The 21,395-nt window shown below is 36.2% G+C and overlaps 1 protein-coding gene across 7 annotated transcripts in view; it reads right to left on the bottom strand.

The window, feature by feature from the left end:
* LRRCC1 (leucine rich repeat and coiled-coil centrosomal protein 1) overlaps positions 1–21,395 on the bottom strand; it is a 48,030-nt gene that overhangs the window by 18,928 nt on the left and 7,707 nt on the right. For 5 of the 7 annotated variants that reach the window (XM_086695728.1, XM_086695727.1, XM_086695730.1 and 2 more), the window contains 6 exons: positions 21,224–21,391; positions 18,210–18,385; positions 17,908–18,114; positions 3,625–3,818; positions 3,204–3,351; positions 1,759–1,907 (listed from right to left, as the gene is read on the bottom strand). In XM_086695728.1, the coding sequence (XP_086551854.1) occupies positions 1,759–1,907; positions 3,204–3,351; positions 3,625–3,818; positions 17,908–18,114; positions 18,210–18,385; positions 21,224–21,391 (1,042 nt within the window). Of the gene's footprint in view, positions 1–1,758; positions 1,908–3,203; positions 3,352–3,624; positions 3,819–17,788; positions 17,808–17,907; positions 18,115–18,209; positions 18,386–21,223; positions 21,392–21,395 lie in introns of those variants that run through there. The other 2 variants (XM_086695729.1, XM_086695733.1) reach the window with 2 other exon arrangements.

A 21,395-nucleotide genomic window follows, 5' to 3' on the forward strand; every position in this document is an offset into this window, starting at 1 on the left:
ACACTGCCTCCTCAAAAATCCCATTAAATAATACCTGCAATACAGAATAAAGCAAAAATTCATACACCTACAATTAAAAACAAGAGAAAACATAATGTCAAAGTCTGGAAGAAATTTTGATTAGAAGAAAAACAAAACTAAGTTAAAATAAAAACCACCCCTAAAACACTCACGCTTTGCCTCATAAAACTACAACTTCATAAAAGTGTGGGGGCGGGGGGCGGGAGGATATATCCTCTCTTTTTCTTTGTTTTTAAATTTTTTTTTTTTTAACATTTATTTATTTTTGAGACAGAGAGAGACAGACCATGAACGGGGGAGGGTCAGAGAGAGGGAGACACAGAATCTGAAACAGGCTCCAGGCCTTGAGCTGTCAGCACAGAGCCTGACGTGGGGCTTGAACTCACGGACCGCGAGATCGTGACCTGAGCCGAAGTTGGCCGCTTAACCGACTAAGCCACCCAGGCGCCCCTATCCTCTCTTCCATGACTCAGGGTCCCAGGGGCTCTGTAAATCTACCACTGCACTCTGTTAGCTAAGTATGCACCTAATGCAAATAAGAGTACTGTTTTTCTGAGGCCGTCATAGACTGTTAATTTATCCATTCTGTTTCTCTACCCCTGACTGACCAGCATCTTCTTATATCAAAGACAGCATGTCCCAAACCAAATAAGGCAGGAAGTTGGTGGGTGGTGGTAATAGTAATAGTAATAGTAACAGTAATAGTAATAGTAACAGTAATAGTAATAGTAATAGTATAATGCATCATGCTTATATAACAGAGGTTCTCAGAGAACACATGACAAGTATCATAATTTTCCTTATAATGCGTGGGTACTAAGTATGAGAGAAGTAGGTAGTGGGGAATAAAAAATAACACACAAGTACCACAACATTTTGAGTTAAATGCCTAAAAGAACCTGGGAATTGGGCTAGGAGCTGTGTACATCAACTTAACTAATCTATTAAGATCGTGGAAGGGAATTTATCCACTGTACAAACAGATAGGAAATGGAACTGAGAACAACTTCCCAAACGCTATCTGTTGGCAAATACTGAATCTAGAAACAGTGTGCTCATTTAAGGATAAGACACATAAATCAACAAGAACTATGGAGAAAAGTCTTGTGACCGTTTGAGGAAAAGTATCACTTTAGAAATAATTACCTGCAGGAAACAGAAGATGACGTTACTGTAATTTCAGAAAACTGGTATTCTTACAGATTGGAGTAAGACAAACCTGCATTAAAGAATACATACAGGACAAAAAAAAAAAAACAAACAAACAAACAAACAAAAAAAAACCAGATAAAATGGGAAATGGAAATGGATAAGATGGAAAAACAGAAATACCAGAATAAGAAACTTGGGCTATCTGGTACCAAAGCCCACTGCAGGAGAGAAAATGCAACAGAGACCAAATATGACCTCTAAAGCTGAAAGTTCGCCAATCCCTACCCTTAACAGAAACCAACACTTTACAGGAAAAAACTGCCAATCCCTGTTCCAGTCTCTTGCTCTTCTTCACTTATAATACTTAAATTTATCTAACACTTCTCAGCTTGAGGGCAGCAGCTTGACAGCAAATAAGTGTACCCTGAATCCTTCATTTACAAAAAAAACTTATAAAGCATTAAATCTTTAAATAAAATGAGTTCAAAACAAACTAAAATCACATACATTGTTTTTGGTCTTACTACAGCTAGCGTAAACTGAGGTACTCCAGTTCCAAGTTAGATTTACAGACTTTGCCCTTACCTATCTGTGGTGAGCATAGCCAGGGTATGAAAACCTTTTTTCTCCTTTGCATGTTTGTGCAGTTCATCAATATAATTCCTAAGTTTCCTTTCAGCTTGTTCAGCTTTCCACCTCTTCTCTCTCTCTTGGTCTAGTTGTTGAAGGAGTGTCTGAAAGAAAACAATAGGGTTATGTGAACCTAGAAAAGTTACCTAACTTTTCACTGCCTCAATTTTATCATTTGTAATATAGAAATAACAGTTATCTAATTAAAAAAAATTTTTTTAATGTTTTATTTCTTTTTGAGACAGAGACAGAGCATGAATGGGGGAGGGGCAGAGAGAGAGGGAGACACAGAATTGGAAGCAGGCTCCAGGCTCTGAGCCATCAGCCCAGAGCCCGACGCGGGGCTCGAACACACGGACCGCGAGATCGTGACCTGAGCTGAAGTCGGATGCTTAACCGAATGAGCCACCCAGGCGCCCCAATAGTTATCTAATTTAAAGGGCTGTGGTAAGAATTAAACAAACTAATGGAAGTAAAGCACTATATAGAACAGTGGAGAACAGTGCCTGGTACATAATAGCCACTCAATAAATGTTAGCTGGTATTATTATTGTCCTAGTGATTATTATCTTTCAAACATTAAAGCCTCTATACTTGAGAATAGGGGGAGGAAACCAATGGCATGAAAGGTGTGATACAGGTTAAAAAGCAATTATTCTACTGGAACAACAATGCACATTACAATTGAAAGTGTAAGTAGCACTTCACAAATAAAGCAAGGGCAAATTGATGGAAAATATAAATCAATGTGTACTAAAATTCTTAACAACATGAAAATGATTAAGGCAAATACTGAAGAATATTTAAATTTCTAAATTTAAATATCTAAATTTCTAAATTTTTTCTTTTTAAATTAAGCTCCCTGCCCAACACAGGGCTCAAATTCACGACCCCGAGATAAAGAGTTGTACGCTCTACTGGGTGCCCTTAAAGCCCTCTTAATCTGGGATCTATGCATCCAAAATTGGGTTCCAGCAGAGTACGTGAAAACCTTGAAATTATACACATTTTTTGAGTGTGTAAAGTAGACTTCTCAGAGAAGACCCATAAATTTCCTTAGAAATTTAAAAGGGTCTGAGACCCAAAAGAAAGGAACCACTGTTTTAAGAAATAAGACTTTGAAAATTCTGATGTTTTTTTCTCCAGAAGCATATAACAAATGATTTCACCAAAATCTGACCTTAGATAAATATATAATTTTCATTCCTTTACAATTTGCAAAAATAGTGTTATACAAAATCTGCAAATCAGGAAGGGAAAAACAACCCAAACCATCACCCTAATAAAATTATATGCAGTATTTTTTGCTCATAAAAACATGCACTATTTTACTAGGACTAATTCTACATTTAAAACTAAGATTATTCACATTCATTTTTTCTTAATCTCCTATGCCATACCCGGTAAGTGGTGTCTTCTGAGCTACTATTGTCTACTTTAATGAGCTCCTTTTTCTGTTCTTCTGATTCTTCTAATGTATTACAGTTTGCTAAAGATGATCTTACATATAAGTCTTTAAAGAAAGGTTGTTTCATTTTACGATTACAACTGCAAAGAGAAAAACACAGGTAGTAACTCGGAAATGTATAGTATTTATTCTACTTTACACAACTTAGGTAATGACGGTCTATCAGAGAAAGGGATCCTTTTGTATAAATGTATATAAACGTGCTGATCAAATCTGAGCCAGCAAGGCTGAAAAGTCAAATCTCTGACATTAGAAAAGTTAAGAAATATCGCTCTAAGCTTTAAAGGAACAAGCCAACAGTATTAACTTGTATCTCTGCGCCTTATTCAAATTTCTAAAACTAAAACAATTACCTCATAAAAGGGTTGTTTTTGTTGTGGTGCTTAATAGTCTGAATAGTTTTGGAATAGTATGGGATTTTTGATCTTCGAGGAATTCTCCTATTACATTCTTTTCTGTTTCCATATTCGCTTTCAGAAGTCATATCCGTATCTCTTTTTGGTCTGAGATCTTTCTCGGGCACATTACTTATTAAAGAATCGGAAGTCTAGAATAAAAGAACCAACAAGGTTTGTTAAAGTTCAATTCAGTATAAAAGATTTAAATGTGATATTTCCTAAAACATTATGACTTTTTTACAAGATTAAGAGTTTATAAACTAGGTATGTTTAGAATTAAGGACAGGAAATTCAGCTTCTGGTATGGACAAATAAGTTCCCACAAGGTTGATTCTCAGGACAGCAATCACAAACTCTAGGAAAAATATATACAACAATAAACAAAAACTATTTGGACACCCTGGAAAGTGAACAAAAGCTGGCTTATTCTATAGTTGACACTTAGAAAAAATGACCAGAACAGGGTGTTTCTAGTTTTATGGTTTTTTTCACTTGAGGGCTTAACACAATCAGCAGTACATAGGGAATCTGAAGTTTCAGGTAGAAAAACCATAGACCTTTGGGCCTAAAGAATCACAGGCTAGTACAGACTACAAGAAGCCAGTAAAACATAAGAAAAAATAAACTGCTGCCCAAGACAGACAAATTTATAGTTCGAGTGAAAGCAAGTTAAATGTTTCTACATCTGAAGTATCAGTCTTTGGAGGGCTATAATAGCATCTGAAGTCTCCACAACCTAACATTCACAATGTCCAGGATAAAATCCAAAATTATTCACCATAGGAAAAACCAACAAAATATGACCTATTCTCAAGGGAAAATGCAATCAGTGGAGACCTAACTTGAGAGGACTCAAATATTCAAATAAGCAAAAAACAACAGACTATTACTTGGCTATAAAAAAAAGAATGAGATATTGCCATTTATGACAACATGGATGGACCTAGGGTATTTTGCTAAGTGAAATAAGTCAGAGAAAGACAGCACCATATGATTTCACCCATATGTGAAATCTAAAAATCAAAACTAACGAACGTACAAAAAAATCATAAAGTGACCCATAAATACAGAGAACAAACTGGTGGTTTCCACAGTGGAGGGGACGGAGGGATGAGAGAAATGAGTGAAAGAGATGGGAAGGTAGAGGTTTCTAGTTACGGAACGAATAAATCAGCATAGGGAATACAGTCAATGGTACTGCAGTAACATTGTATGATGACAGATGGTAGATGTAATTGTGGTGAGCATATACAGAGTTGGTGAGGTCAAAGGTTACACACATAGTTACTATGTGACCTAGCAATTTCACTACTAGATACATAGCAAAAAGAAATGAAAACCTGTGTCTATGCAAAAGCTTTCTCATGAATGTTCATAGCAGCATTTCTCATAATAGTCAAAAAACGGAAATTACCCAAAATACCCAGAAAGAATGGATAAAATGTGGTATATTCACTCAACGGATTAGCTGACACACAAAAAAATGAAGTACTGATACATGCTACAAAATAGATAAAACCTGAAAACATTATACTAAGTGAAAAAATAGTCACAAAAGGCCACATATTGTATGACTCTATTTACATGAAATTTCCAAAATAGGCAAATCCAGAGAAAAATAAAATTTACTAGTGGCTGCCTAGGACTGGAGGGAAATGGTAGTGACTGCTAATGTGTACAACTGAATTGCACAGTAAGTGAATTATAACTCAATAAGGCGCTTATTAAAAACTGATTAAAGAAAAAAGATTTATCATATAAATTACAAGCATAAGAAGGCTGGAATGGCTATATTAATATCTCATATAACAGACTTCGAGAAAACAATACTTCCAGAGACAAAGAGGAACATTTCATTAGGAAGACAAAGCAGCTGTAAACACGTACATGCTTAATACCAGAGCTTCAAAATGTAACAAGCAAATGTTCAGAGAATTGAAGTAAGAAACAGACCAATCTACACTCTTAGATGGAGATTTCAACACCTTGCATGCAAGGGCTAGAACCAGACAACAAATAAATTTTTAAAAAATCACTATCAGCAACTGATAGAACTAGACACAAAAATCAGTAATGATACAAGTCATCTTAAAATACTATTAGTCATCCTGACTTAACAAGTTTACAATACACATTCTGTTCAAGTGCACAAAGATCCACCAAGATAGACCATATGCTGGGCTATAAAATAAGTCTCGGTAAATTTAAAGAGTAAAATTATCCAGAATGTTCTCTGACAAAATGGAAGGAAATTAGAAGTTATGAGCAATAAACATGTCTAGGAACCACAATTATTTGAAAATTAAATAAGACAGTTCTAAATAATCCTTGGATGAAGGAAGAAATCACAAGAGAAATTAGAAAATACAGCTAGATGATGAAAACAGATGTCTAAAAATTTGTGAAATGGAGCTAACTCAGTGTTTAAAATTTTTTATTGCTTTAAATGTTTAATTAATTTAACTAGACGACTGGTGTAAAATCAGTAATCTAAGCACTTACATTAAGAATCTAAAAAATGGGGAGTTAAGACCGTGGAGTAGTAAGAGGACTCTGGACTTGTCTCCTAAACACAGCTAGATCAACATTAAACCATTCTGAACACCTAGGAAATCGATCTGAGGATTAATAGAACAACCTACATAATTTGAGGGAGAGAACACTGCAGGTACAGCGCAGAGAGGTGAATTGAGGGAGAGAAGGGCTGTGGTACAGCAGAGGGGAAGGAGCCATTTTCACAGAGAGGAGAAAGGCACAGGGTGAGAGAGAGCAGCGTATTGAGTTTGTGCAAGAAGACACTCCCCCTGAAAGCAGCTAGAGGGGGAGTGAAAACATGAACAGGGGTCTGCACAAGAAGACTGTTCCCCAAAAGCAATGACAAAGGAAAAAGGAGAAGGTATCACTACTATCCGTTTTTATACACAGCAGTGTCTAAAGTTTCAGAGCTCAGCCTGGCTGGTGCTCTGGCAAAGAAGCAGGGTGGAACACCAGGAGCAAGCAGCAGTGTCCAAGGATCCCCTGGGTCCCCTGGGGAGAAGCAGTTCCCCTGCTTGGAGTGCATTTGGTACAGGTGATAAGCTCTCTCCCCAGGCAAAAGACCTAGTGGGTGCCATCAAGCTACCACATTCACCCATATAAGAACAATGATGTCGGCTGAGGGCAGCAAATCCTGGTGCCAGCTGTGTTGTGATTTACCATAAACTGAGCCACTGCCACGGCATGGTGATGCGACTATTTCCAGTGACAAGCTGGCCCTGGCCACAGGACGGTGAGATGCTCCCTCAGATCACTGTGGTTTCAAACCGTGGGGGTCTCTGAAGTGTGGGGTTCCAAAACAGAGCCTCACCTGAGACAAAACTCTGGAGAGGTGCTTCCTGGTAGGCAGACAGCTAGGACACAGACGGGAAAGGCGGGGAGCTGAGGACACAGGAGGGGAGACTGATCGTCCATCTGTGTGGGCACAAACATCCCACTCTGGAGACTAGAGAGCAGAGTGAAGCCATTTTTACCATTAGCCCACCAATAAGTATCTACCCCAGTGAGATAAACAGCACCACCAAGTGGAGAACAGAACTGTTAAACCAAGTACCGGCCACCTGTGCCTTCCAGGCACATCTCCACTAGGATTAAGTCCATTCGAGAATCAGAGAAACAGGCCACTCCCCCAGAAGAACACCAATGCCTTCCATGAGCTCAGTCTGCTGATCATAGACTGCTGCAAAATTTCAGCTCTAGGTGATCTAGCTTCGTTTGGGTTTTTTTTTTTGTTGTTGTTCATTTGCTGTTGTTGCCTCTGTTTTTTTGTTTTTTTTTTCTTTTATTTCTTGGATGCAGAATGAACAAAATTTATTATTATTTTTTTAATTTTTAATTTTTTTTCTCTTTTCTTTTTTCTTCAAGCTTCTCTTAAGCAGACCAAAACAAGCTTAGGCCTACCTTCCTTTATTTGATAGAAATTTAATTTAAAATTTTTATTTCATCCTGTTATTATTATTATTATTGTTTTTCTTCCTCTAAAATGACAAGACAGAGGAATTTACCTCAAAAGAAAGAACAGGAAGAAATGCCAGCCAGGGATTTAATCAATGTAGACCTAAGTAAGATGTCTGAACTAACTATAAGGATACTAGTTGGGTTTGAAAAAAGCATAGAAGACATCAGAGAATTCCTTTCTGCAGAGATAAAAGAACTAAAATCTTGTCAGGCCAAAATTAAAAATGCTATAACCAAGATACAAACCCAAATGGAGGCCACAAAAACAAGGATGGAACAAGGCAGAGGAGCAAATTAGCAATATAGAAGATAAAATTATGGAAAATAATGAAGCTGAAAAGAGGGAAACAAAGGTCAGGGATCACAAAGACTTATAGAACACAGTGATTTATTAAAATATAACAACATTTGTATCATAAGAGTCCCAGAAGATGAAAAGAGAGAAAAAGTGGCAGAAGGTTTATGTGAGCAAATTATAGTTAAAAACTTCCCTAATCTGGGGAAGGACACAGACATTAAAATCCAAAAGCACAGAGAACCTTCATTGAATTCAACAAAAGCCAGGCATTGCCAACACATGTAGTCAAATTCACAAAATCCACTGATAAGGAAAGAATCCTGCAAACAGCAAGGGAAAAAAAGTCCTTAACCTACAAGGGAAGATAGATCAGATTTGCAGCAGAACTGTCCATAGAAACTTGGCAGGTCAGAAAGGAGTAGCAAGATATATTCAATGTGCTGAATGGAAAAAATATTCAGCCAAGAATACTGTATCTGGCAAGGCTGTCATTCAAAATACAAAGAGAAATAGTTTCCCAGACAAACAAGAACTAAAGAAGTTTGTGACCACTAAATCAACTCTGTAAGAAATTTTAAGGGGAATTCTTTGAGGAAAAAAAAAAAAAGACCAAAAGCAACGAAGATTAGAAAGGACCAAAGAGCATCACCAGGAACAGGTAACACAATGGCACTAAATTCATATCTTTCAATAATTACTCTGGATGTAAATGGACTACATGCTCCAGTCAAAAGACAAAAGGTGCCAGAATGGATAAACAAAACAAGATCCATCTATATGCTACCCAGAAGAGACTCATTTTAGACCTAAAGACACCTGCAGATTCAAAGTGAGGGGATGGAGAACCATCTAGCATGCTAATGAATGTCAAAAGAAAGTGGGAGTAGCCCTACTTATATCAGACAAAGTAGATTTTAAAACAAAGACTGTACAAAGAGATGAAGGAGGGCATTATATCATAATTAAGAGGGCTATATTTATGCCCCAACCTGAGAACACCCAAATACATAAAGCAATGAATAACAAACAGAAGGAAACTCATTGATAATAATACAATAATAGTAAGGGACTTTAACACCTCACGTAACAGCAATGAACAGTTCACTTAGGCAGAAAATCAACAAGGAAACAATGGCTTTGAATGACACACTGGACAGGATGGACTTAACAGATATATTCAGAACATTTCTCCCTAAAGCAACAGAATACATATTCCTTTCGAGTGCACATGGAACATTCTCCAGAATAGATCACATACTGGGTCACGAATCAGCCCTCAACAAGTACAAAAAGATCAAGATCGTACCATGCATATTTCTGGAATATAATGCTATGAAACTTGAAGTCAACCACAAGAAAAAATTTGGAAATCCAAATACATGGATGTTAAAGAACATCCTACTAACGAATGAATGGGCTAACCAGAAAATTAAAGAAATAAAAAAATACATGGAAGCAAATGAAAATAAAAAGATGACTGTCCAAAACCTTTGGGATGCAGCAAAGGAAGTCCTAAGAGGGAATTATATTGCAAATCAAGCCTACCTCAAGAAGCAAGAAAGGTCCCAAACCTAACCTTAAACCTAAAGGAGCTAGAAATGGAACAGCAAATGCAGCCTATAGCCAGCAGAAGGGAAATAAAGATTAGAGGAGAAATAAATGATACAGAAACAAACAAACAGCAACAAAAACAGTAGAGCAGATCAATGAAACTAAGAGTTGGTTCTTTGAAAGAATTAATGACATTGATAAAACCCTAGCCAGACTTACCAAAAAGAAGAGAGAAAGGATCCAAATAGATAAAATCATGAATGAAAGAGATCACAACCAACACCACAGAAATACAATTATAAGAGAATACTATGAAAAATTATATGCCAAAAAACTGTGCAATCTGGAAAAAATGTCCTGCAAAACAGAAACAGGAAGAAATAGAAAATTTGAACAGACCCATAGCCAGCAAAGAAATTGAATCAGTAATCAAAAATCTCCCAACAGGGTGCCTATGGGCATCTGACTCTTGATTTCAGCTCATGTCATGATCTCACGGTTCATGAGTTTGAGCCTCCCCGTCAAGTTCTGCATGGACAGTGTGGAGACTGCTTGGAATTCTGTCTCTCCCTCTCTCCACCCCTCCCCTATTCTCCCTCACTCCCTCTCTCCCTCAAAATAAATAAGTAACATTAAAAAAAAAAATCTTCCAACAAACAAGAATCCTGGGCCACATGGCTTCTCAGGCATATTATACCAGACATTTAAAGAAGAGCTAATACCTATTCTCAAACTGTTCCAAGAAATAGAAATAGAAGGAAAACTTCCAAACTCATTCTACATAGCCAGCATTACCTTGATTCCAAAACCTGACAAAGACCCCACGAAAAAGGAGAATTACAGGCCAATATCCCTGATGAGCCTGGATGCAAAAATTCTCAACAAGATACTAGCAAATCAAATTCAACAGTACATTAAAAGAATTATTCACCATGATCAAGTAGGGTTTACTCCTAGGCTGTGGGGCTGGTTCAACATATGTAAATATCAATCAATGTGATACACCACATTAATAAAAGAAAGGATAAGAACCATATGATTCTGTCAACAGATGCAGGAAAAGTATTTGACAAAATACAGCCACCACTGTTAATAAAAACCATGAACAAAGTAAGGAGAGATGGAACATACCTCAATATCATAAAGACCATATACAAAAGACCCACAGCTAATATCATCCTCAATGGGGAAAAACTGAGAGCCTTTTCCATACAATCAGGAATAAGACAAGGATGTTCACTCTTGGGCACGTGACTGGTTCAACTGGTTAAGCAACCAACTCTTGATTTCAGCTCAGGTCATGATCTCATGATTTGTGGGACTGAGCCCTGCATGTGCTGACAGAATGGGGCCTACTTGGTATTCTTTCTTTCCCTCTCTTTGCCTCTCACGCTCTCTCTCAAAATTAATAAATAAAATTTTTTTAAAAAGTCCATTTTCACCATTACTAGTTAACATAGTACGGGAAGTCTTAGCCTCAGTAATCAGACAACAAAAAGAAATAAAAGACATCCAAACTGGTAATGAAGAAGTCAAACTTCCATTATTTAAAGGTGACATAATACTCAATGCAGAAAACCCGAAACCCCACTAAAAAGTGCTAGAACTAATACATTAATTCAGCAAAGTCAAAGGATATAAAATCAACATGCAGAAATCTATTGCATTTCTATATACCAATAACGAACAGCAGAAAAAGAAATCAAGAAATTGATCCCATGTGCAATTACACCAAAAACAGGAAGATACCTAGGAATAAGCCTAACTAAAGAGGTAAAAGATCTATACTCTGAAAACTATAAAACACTTATGAAAGAAATAGAAGAGAACATAAAGAAATGGAAAAGCATTCCATGCTCATGAGTTGGAAGAACAAACATTGTTAAAATATCTGTACTACCCAAAGCAATCTACCCACTTAATGCAATCCCTATCAAAATACCACCAGCATTCTTCACAGAGCTAGAACAACCCTAAAATTTGTATGGAACCACAAAAGACTCCAAATAACCAAAGCAATCCTGAAAAAGAAAAACAAAACTAAAGGGGTCACAATTCCAGATTTCAAGCTATATTACAAAGCTGTAGTGATGAAGGCAGTATGGTATTGGCACAAGAAGAGACACACAGATCAATGCAACAGAATAGAAAACCCAGAAATAGATCCAGAACTATATGGTCAACTCATCCTTGACGAAGCAGGAAAGAACATCCAACGGAAAAAAGTCTCTTCAACAAATGGTGTTGGGATAACTGGGTGGCTACATGCAGAAGAATGAAACTGGACCACTTTCCTTTTTTTTGTTTTTTAATGTTTACTTTCGAAGAGACAGCAAGCAGGAGAGTGGCAGACAGAGAACCACAAGCAGCCTCCGCACTGTCACTGCAAAGCCCAATACAAGGGTTGAACTCAAAAACCATGAGATCATAACCTGAGCCAAAATCAAGAGTTAGACGTCTAACCAACTGAGCCACCCAGGTGCCCATGGACCACTTTCTTACACCATACACATAAATAAGACCTAAATGTGATGAAAGACCTAAATGTGAGACAGGAAACCATTAAAATCCTAGAAGAGAACACAGGCAGCAACCTCTTTGACCTCAGCTACGGCAACTTCTTAGCAGACACACTGCCGAAGGCAAGGGAAAGGAAAGCAAACGTCAACTATTGGGACTTAATCAAGATAAGCTTCTGCACGGCAAAGGAAACAATCAACAAAACTAAAAGGCAGTCTACAGAATGTGAGAAGGTATCTGTGAAAGACAAATCTAATAAGGGGTTAGTATCCAAAATCTGTAAAAAACTTACAAACAACACCCAAATGCAACACCCAAAAACAAATAACCTAGTAAGAAATGGGCAGAAGACATGAATAGACAATTTTCCAAAGACATCCAGGTGGCTAACAGACACATGAAAAGATGCTCAATGTCATTCATCATCAGGGAAATACAAATCAAAACCACAGTGAGATACCACCTCACACCTGTCAGAATGGCTAACGTTAACAACTCAGGCAACAATAGACGTTGGCGAGGATGTGGAGAAAGAGGATCTCTTTTGCATTGCTGGTGGGAATGCAAACCAGTGCAGCCACTCTGGAAAACAGTATAGAGGTTCCTCAAAAAATTAAAAATAGAACTACCCTATGACCCAGCAATTGCACTACTAGGCATTTATCCAAGGGATACAGGTGCGCTGTTTTGAAAGGACACATGCACCCCCATGTTTATAGCAGCACTATCGACAATAGCCAAAGTATGGAAAGAGCCCAAATGTCCATCAATGGATGAATGGATGAAGAAGATGTGGTATATATATACAATGGAGTATTACTCAGCAATCAAAAAGAATGACATCTTGCCATTTGCAACTACGTGGATGCAACTAGAGGGTATTATGCTAAGTGACATTAGTCAGAGAAAGACAAAAATCATATGACTTAATTCATACGAGGGCTTTAAGACACAGAACAGATGAACATAAGGAAAGGGAAGCAAAAATAATATAAAAACAGGGAGGGGAACAAAGCATAAGAGACTCTTAAATATGGAGAACAAACAGAGAGTTGCTGGAAGGGGGATGGGCTAAATGGGTAAGGGGCATTAAGGAATCTACTATTGAAATCACTGTTGCACTATATACTAACTAATTAGGATGTAAATTAAAAAATTAAAAATTAAAAAAAGAAACATCAGGTATTAGGGGGATGCAGAGAAAGGGGAGCTCTCTTATACTGTTGGTGGGAATGCAAACTGGTGCGGCCACGCTGAAGAACAGTATGAAGGTTCCTCAAGAAACTAAAAATAGAACTACTCTACAATCCAGCAATGGGACTATTAGGTATTTACCCAAAGGACACACACACACGACTCGGATATTTATAGCAGCATTATCAACAATAGCCAAACTATGGAGAGAGCCCAAATGTCTACTGACTGATGAATAGATAAAGAGGTGGTATATATATATTCAATGCAATATTACTCAGACATCAAAAAGAATGAAATCTTGCCATTTGCAACAAGGTGGCTGGAGTTAGAATGTATTATGCTAAGCAAAATAAGTCAATCAGAGAAAAGATGAATACCATATGATCTCACTCATTTGTGGAATTTAAGAAACAAAACAGATGAACATATGGAAGGGGGAGAGAAGGGAGGGAAATAAACCACAAGAGAGTCTTAATGACAGAGAACAAACTATGGGTTGACAGAGGGAGGTGGGTGGGAGAGGGCCTAGATGGGTCATGGATACTAATAAGGGAACTTGTGATGAGCACTGAGTGTTGTATGCAGGTGATGAATCACTGAATTCTATTCCTGAAACCAATACTGCACTATGTTAATTAACCAAAATTTAAGTTAAAAAAAAAAGGGAAAAAAAGAGCTGAAAAATGAAGGGTATACTCAAAAGTAAATAGAAGAAATAAAAAAATGTAGGAATCAATAATACAGAAAACAGAAAGCAAATAAAATTAACAAAACTGGGGCACCTGGGTGGCTCAGTTGGTTGAGTGTCTCTTGATTTCAGCTCTGGTCATGATCTCATGGTTCGCAGGATCAAGCCCAGCATCGGGCTCTGGGCTGACAGCGCTGAGCCTGCTTGGGATACTCTGTCTCTCTCTCTCTGCCCCTTCCCTGCTCGCTCTCTCTGTCTCTCTCAAATAAATAAACTTAAGAAAAACTAACAAAACTGATTTTTGTAAAGAAAAACAAAACCCTTGGTAAACTGACCAAGACCAAGAAAAAAAAAATACATGAAATAAGAGAGAGAGAGAGAGAGAGGGAGAGAGAGAGAAGACACAAATCCTCATGCTACAATTAAAGTAAAAAGAAATATTCCTCATGAGCAAATATGTAAAACCCTCATAAAACATTGATTAGAAGCTAATCCAAGAATATACAAAAGGATCCTATATCATAATTAAATGAGGTTTATTTAAAAAATGCAATGTTTGTTTAACACTTGGAAATTAATCAATGTAATTTACACTATTATGTGAGTAAAAAAGAAAACCGTAAGATCAGAAAAAGCATTTGACAAAAAAATATCAACAACATCAGAAAACTCAGCAAATTTGGCACAGAAGTAAACTCCTTAATTTGATAAAAGGGCAACTATGAAAAACATAAGACTAACATCATACTGAATTGTGAAATATTGAAGGCTCTCCTAAGATGAGAAACAAGACGAAAGTGCCCACTCTCACTATTTATCATCAGTATCGCAATGGAGATCCTAGCTCTTGCAACAAAGCAAAAAGGAACAGCATAAAGATCAGAGAAGAAAGAAAACTGTCTCCATATGATCATTTATGTAGAAAATCACCAGGAATATAAAAACAAGTACTAGAACTAATAAGTAAATTTAGCAAGGTCACAGGACCCAAGCGCTATATGTGTGTATGTGTATGTGTATATATATATGTGTGTATATATATATATATATATATAAAAACTATATTTCACAAATAAGCAGCAATCATGGGATCTGAAACCACAAAAACTGTTTGATTTGTGATACTGTAAAACATAAAACATTTAGGAATAAATTTAATAAAAGATATGCAAAACTTGTATACTAAAACTACTGCTGAGAGCAATGAAAAAGATCTAAATAATAGAAAAACATATATAGAATGATTTCAAAGTTATGCTGAGTGTGGGGTGCCTGGGTGGCTCAGTGGGTTAAACGATCGACTTCAGATCAGGTCATGATCTCACCATTCTTGAGTTCAAGCCCCATGTTGGGCTCTGTGCTGACAGCTCAGAGGCTGGAGCATGCTTCAGATTCTGTGTCTCCCTCTCTCTTTGCCCCTTCCCTGCTTGTGCTCTGTCTCAGTCTCTCTCTCTCTCAAAAATAAATAAACATTAAGAAAAAAAAAAAAGTTATGCTGAGTGAAAGAGACCTTACACAAAAGAGTATATATACTGTATGACTACATTTATATTAGGTTCTGGAAGAAGCATTCAATAATCTATGATGAAAAAGTGAGAAAAGTGATTGCCTTGGGGGATCAGAAGACAGTGAGAAGGGGTAATGCTGAGCACGGTAATGTTTATCTTCTTAGAAGTTTGGGTAAACATATATATATATATACTGTCAATTCAGGGAAAACACACATCTGTATTTTATATCAAAAGAGATGATGGTTAAAAAAAATACTGAACTTTATAGTTAGTTATTTTGGGGGAAGTATACCAATGCTTAAGTGTTTTGGGGGAAGTATACCAATACACGTAATTTACTTTGAAATGTGTCTTAAGGTACTTTTTCAAAATTTATTTTAATTTTTTTTATTTGAAAGAGAGAGAGCGAGCACACATCCAAGCAAGGGAGAGGGGTAGAAGGAAAGAGAATCTTAAGCAGGCTCCATGCTCGGCAGGGAGCCTGACGTGGGGCTCAATCCCACACCCCTGGGATCATGACCTGAGCTTAAACCAAGAGTCAGATGCTCAACTGACTGATCCACCCAGGTGCCCCATGTCATAAGACAGTTTGATAAATAAATAAATGGATAGATATATGATGAAATAAGTAAAATGTTGGTGGCGGAATCTAGTTGGTGTGTATACTGGTATTCACTAATAAATTCTTTCAAGTTTGCTCTAAATTTGAAAATTTCATCATAAAATGATAGGGAAAAACTAAAAGACAAAAGTCTTCACAGAGAACTCTCAAAATCCGTATAATAATTCTAAGTCCCATAGTTAAAAGTATCATTGTAGTATAACACATTTTCAGTAATTTAATGACTTCACTTATAAATTACTACTTTTGAAATAAGAGTGTATACATCAACTGAAATTAAAATTTTACGTTTACCTTCCACACCAAGTAGGTTAGCAGATAAGAAGTTATTTACCTAATTTTGTTTTTAATATGTGGAGCAATGAGTCATGTTTTTTCCCCCTGTTAGCTAGAGTCCTATTTTTGGTTACAAGGTAGGAAGAACTGTCACCATAACTGAGTAAAAAGCATGATGGTGGAGAGAATACCAGACTGGTTATTAGAGATTTGGGTCTGAAGCTCAATTCTCTTACTAATAAGGATGCTTCAAGTCCCAAGTTTCTTTTCCATAAAATAAGAATGATATGTTAATCCCTATCTACTTGATTGGGTTGTTGTGAAAATGAAAGGAGGATGGCATAAGAAAAGCCGCAAAAGTTCACTTCATATTTAAGTTACTCAACTTAAATCTAAGTTCTGACATTGGTAGAAGAGTCAACCATTAGAAAAGATGTACGATGAAATCTGAGAAAATGGAGACGTCTGAAAGCTCAGTGACATGTTATCAACAATATCAAAGAATGTATAGGCTGGCATTGTTGTCCCAGTTCTATTATGATCTACCTATGTGGCCCAAATGAAATCTCTAGAGATTTCTGGCAAACAAAATCCTTACAGCCTTATTAATTCACTGACCTAAGGTAGATCTCTTGTTTATTGAAGCACTGTTAGTATTTTAAGTATGATAACAATTCAGAATTATTAAAAATCTTTTGAACCATAAGTCCATTAGTGTTTTCTACTCCCCACACCCACCTCACTTGGAGGAAAAAATTTTGATTAAAATTTAATTACAAATATCTAGGTCAAACAGACTTTTGACTAATAGCCTCTTTGGGCTGTACCACAGTATATCTACCATACATCCAGGTAGGGGTTAAGTAATAATCTACTGCATTCTGGGAGGTGTGATATTTAAGAAAACAGCTGCTATTGTAGATCATAGCCAAGAATGCTAGAGCAAGGGTTGGAGACCCGAACAAAAATAAACCTAGGAATTGTAGTTCATCCACATAGTTCAAATATTCTAAAAGCCAGGGTACCAGTAGTAGGGGTAAAAAAAGAATTAATATCTCAGGAAAGTAGAGATTAATCTGGTGAGGGTCTGCTGTAAACAGAAATTGAAGCAGGAACTATGTAAATTCACTTGTCATTCAGCTCTAAGTTCTAGAAGTGGTTTTGATCATTAAACAAGTGAACATAATAGAGGCAATTAGATAATAGATAATAAAGAAATTCACATATCCTGTATGATAATAAACATTGAGTCCAAAGAGTTCTGAGTTTATTTAAGGTTGAAATAAAAGGTGGGTGGGTGGAAATAATATGAAGTACAGCAGAACAAAGGAATTACATAATAAACATTTGAAGGACAAAAAGGAAAATGAGTGAAAAAATTGTGTTACCTTTTTCTACTACTACTATTATAAAACTATTATTACAAATCCTATTTCTGCAAAGGAAAAAAAATACATACATACCAATACGTTAACTGTAAAGTGTTTCTGGTTGGTTAGCTGGTATGGTATTTTTATTTTACATATTCTTAACTATTTTTTTCAACAAACACACTGCTTAGAAAAATAGGAAAAATAGTTACGTCATTGAGAAGCTGTAAAATTTGATCATCTATTTTCTGAAGTTTCATGTCATTATTAAAATTGTTTTCATGATTAACTTTCTCCGGCTCAGAAGATGGACATACAGATATAAAGGATGTCAAACCAGTATCTGTTGGTGATGCAAACTGATCCAAGGGAACTATCTCATCGATGGGTGGTGTTACCACTGGCATACTATCAATTATCTATGATACAGAAACAAACCAAAATCTTTTAAATTTATATTATTAGTGAAAATTTGAAGTTATCTTTTATATTAAAAAAAAAACCAATACCATACCTCATCTTCACTTATATTTAGCGGAGAATCTGAAGAAAATAAGTTATCCAAAAGACCTTCTAAGCACTGTAGGCGTGATGAATTTATTTTTGATAAATTTACTGGCTCACCAAATATGTTCTTGCAATCTAGGATTCTAAGCTGTGGCAACGTCTGGAGCAGAATTGCTCTGTACCCTTGGAAACAACATATTCAAAGTGAAAAGTCAGGCATTAAAAAGTTAGTTATTTCTAGAATACAGTAAATTTATCAGCTACCAGATATATCATCTAAATGATAAAATTAGTCCTGGAATGCAACAAATAAACTTGTAATAAAAGCTCCTTGGTCCTTCTCTAGTATGTAATCATTAAATACAAAACAAACAGTACCCACCACCCATCCCACAAAATCCTCCTGGTGAAGATCAGAAAGTTAAAAATCACCATTGCTGGATTTATCTTTCATAAAATTGCTTTAAAGTTATATCTGCATGATACCAGTAACAGTTTATTCTTTTTAACTTGTTATTTTTTAAAATTTACATGCAAATTAGTTACCATATAGTACAACAATGATTTCAGGAGTAGATTCCTTAATGCCCCTTACCCATTTAGCCATCCCCCCTCCCACAACCCCTCCCATAACCCTCAGTTTGTTCTCCATATTTATAAGTCTCTTATGCTTTGTCCCCCTCCTTGTTTTTATATTATTTTTGTTTCCCTTCCCTTATGTTCATCTGTTTTGTCTCTTAAAGTCTTCATATGAGTGAAGTCCTATGATTTTTGTCTTTCTCTGACTAATTTCACTTAGCATAATACCCTCCAGTTCCATCTACATAGTTGCAAATGGCAAGATGTCATTCTTTTTCATTGCCGAGTAATACTCCATTGTATATATATACCACATCTTCTTTATGCATTCATCCATCAGTGGACATTTGGGCTCTTTCCATACTTTGGCTATTGTTGATAGTGCTGCTATAAACATGGGGGTGCATGTGTCCCTTCAAAACAGCACACCTGTATCCCTTGGATAAATGCCTAGTAGTGCAATTGCTGGGTCGTAGGGTAGTTCTATTTTTAGTTTTTTGAGGAACTTCCATACTGTTTTCCAGAGTGGCTGCACCAGCTTGCATTCCCAAGTAACAGTTTATTCTGAACAGAAAGCCAAACATGTCTTTTATTTGTAATATGATTAGTATAAATATAAATCAGATAATGGGGGTAACAACCAGAAATCCAGAATTTTGCTAATGAAGCCTCAAGCATTAGTACAATTAAACACCCCCAACTGTCCCCCTTAAATTACATATAACTAAGATTAAGATAGGCAATGTATCAACTATTCAAGAATATGTTTATTTTCCCTAAGTACAATTAAATATGAGAAATCTGATAAATCACCATTAATTTGTGTTTTGGCTAAAAGAAACACTTTAATTTTACTTAACCATAATTTTAAACAAAGGGCAATGAAATGGTTGGAAAAACTCCAAAATAAAGAAGGAGGTCTGGCAAATTAATACTAGAAATTTTGAAGGGAAATTAAGTAATTTTAGTAATAAGTATCCCTTCAATTCTAGGGGGATGGCAATCATGTTATAATACCTCGTCAAATAAAGTGAAAAACAAAGGTTCAAACTGTAGGAACTAGAGACTCTTAAGACAAACTGTTAAGAAAAAATCCAACTTGGGTTAAGTAGAGAAAAAATAAAGTTGTTTTAGCAATAAGGTTTTCTTTCAAGAAAAGAAAACTGAAGTTCACTATCCTAATTGTTAGGGAGACTCTATATTATATCGCCTGAGGAAAATAGTTCATCTCAAATCTATTATATTCTTGTCTGAAGTAAAATTATCAAAACAGGTTTCCATTCTGGGAAAAGCCTTCATACAGCTGCATATTAATAACAGAATGGAGCCAACTCTATAGCCAACATCTACCCAAGCAGATCTTTAGAATATATATTCATATTCTACATTTGTCATCTTATTGCTTGGTTAAGCAACTTGAGATTAGTGAGTTCTAGAAACTGCAGTCTGGTCTGCTTTGTATTTGCCAGCTTTCAGGGATTCTGAATTAGCTCAAACGGCATTTCAGCAGTGTCTTCTATATATCATATTCAGTTTAAGCTTTCTTTCTTACAAAAATCATTTATTTATTAATTATTTAACACATTCACAGATAAAATTTAAAAAGTATACAGGAGGGGCGCCTGGGTGGCGCAGTCGGTTAAGCGTCCGACTTCAGCCAGGTCACGATCTCGCGGTCCGGGAGTTCGAGCCCCGCGTCGGGCTCTGGGCTGATGGCTCAGAGCCTGGAGCCTGTTTCCGATTCTGTGTCTCCCTCTCTCTCTGCCCCTCCCCCGTTCATGCTCTGTCTCTCTCTGTCCCAAAAATAAATAAACGTTGAAAAAAAAAATTAAAAAAATAAATAAATAAATAAAAAGTATACAGGAAAAAATTTTCCTAACATTTCCTGATTTGCAGCTACCCTTTCCACTATTTCTGCATTTCCTGACCTCCAGCTACTTAATACCGGAGTTAGGCATTGTTACCAGTTTTTGGTGTAGCCTTCTAGATATTTTACATATATACTCAGCAAATACACATGTTACCCTTTGCATACAAATGGCAACCTATTATTTGCAATGTTTTGTAATCGGCTTGCTTTTCTTTCTCTTAACAGTATATCTTGGAGATAAGTGCATACCAGTAGCTAAAGATTCTGTTTTTTTATTTTTTTATGCCTGCACAGCATTATACTGTAAGAATATAACATAACATAATTTAATTTTGAGGCATTCACTTATCAAGCATAAAGCTGCCTATGTAGAATTACTTATCTGTTCATCCTGTGTTCTTTTAATGGCAATTTGTCTTAAAAATTATTTGCGATTATGGTTTTTTCCAAACATGTACTAAAAAGTTGCAAATCTTAAGACAAATAAAAGGAGGTCATCAACACCAGTTGCTGCAAATAAAGAATCTTTGAATATTAACTATTACAAAAAGTATTAAATTAATTGCTCATACCTGGTACACGACAGACAGGGTTATCTTCTCCATTTGTCTCCAAAATGAGATTAGTCAAGAAGTGCAATCCTACCATACACTGAAGTAAGTGATGGATACTATCTATACAATTACTATGTAAGTCAATATATCTGAGTTTATGTTTAATTCCATGAAGGGGGATCAAACCTGG

Source organism: Puma concolor, chromosome F2, assembly GCF_028749965.1.
Source record: "Puma concolor isolate L17-30 chromosome F2, mPumCon1.1.hap2, whole genome shotgun sequence".
Taxonomy (NCBI): Eukaryota; Metazoa; Chordata; class Mammalia; order Carnivora; family Felidae; genus Puma; species Puma concolor.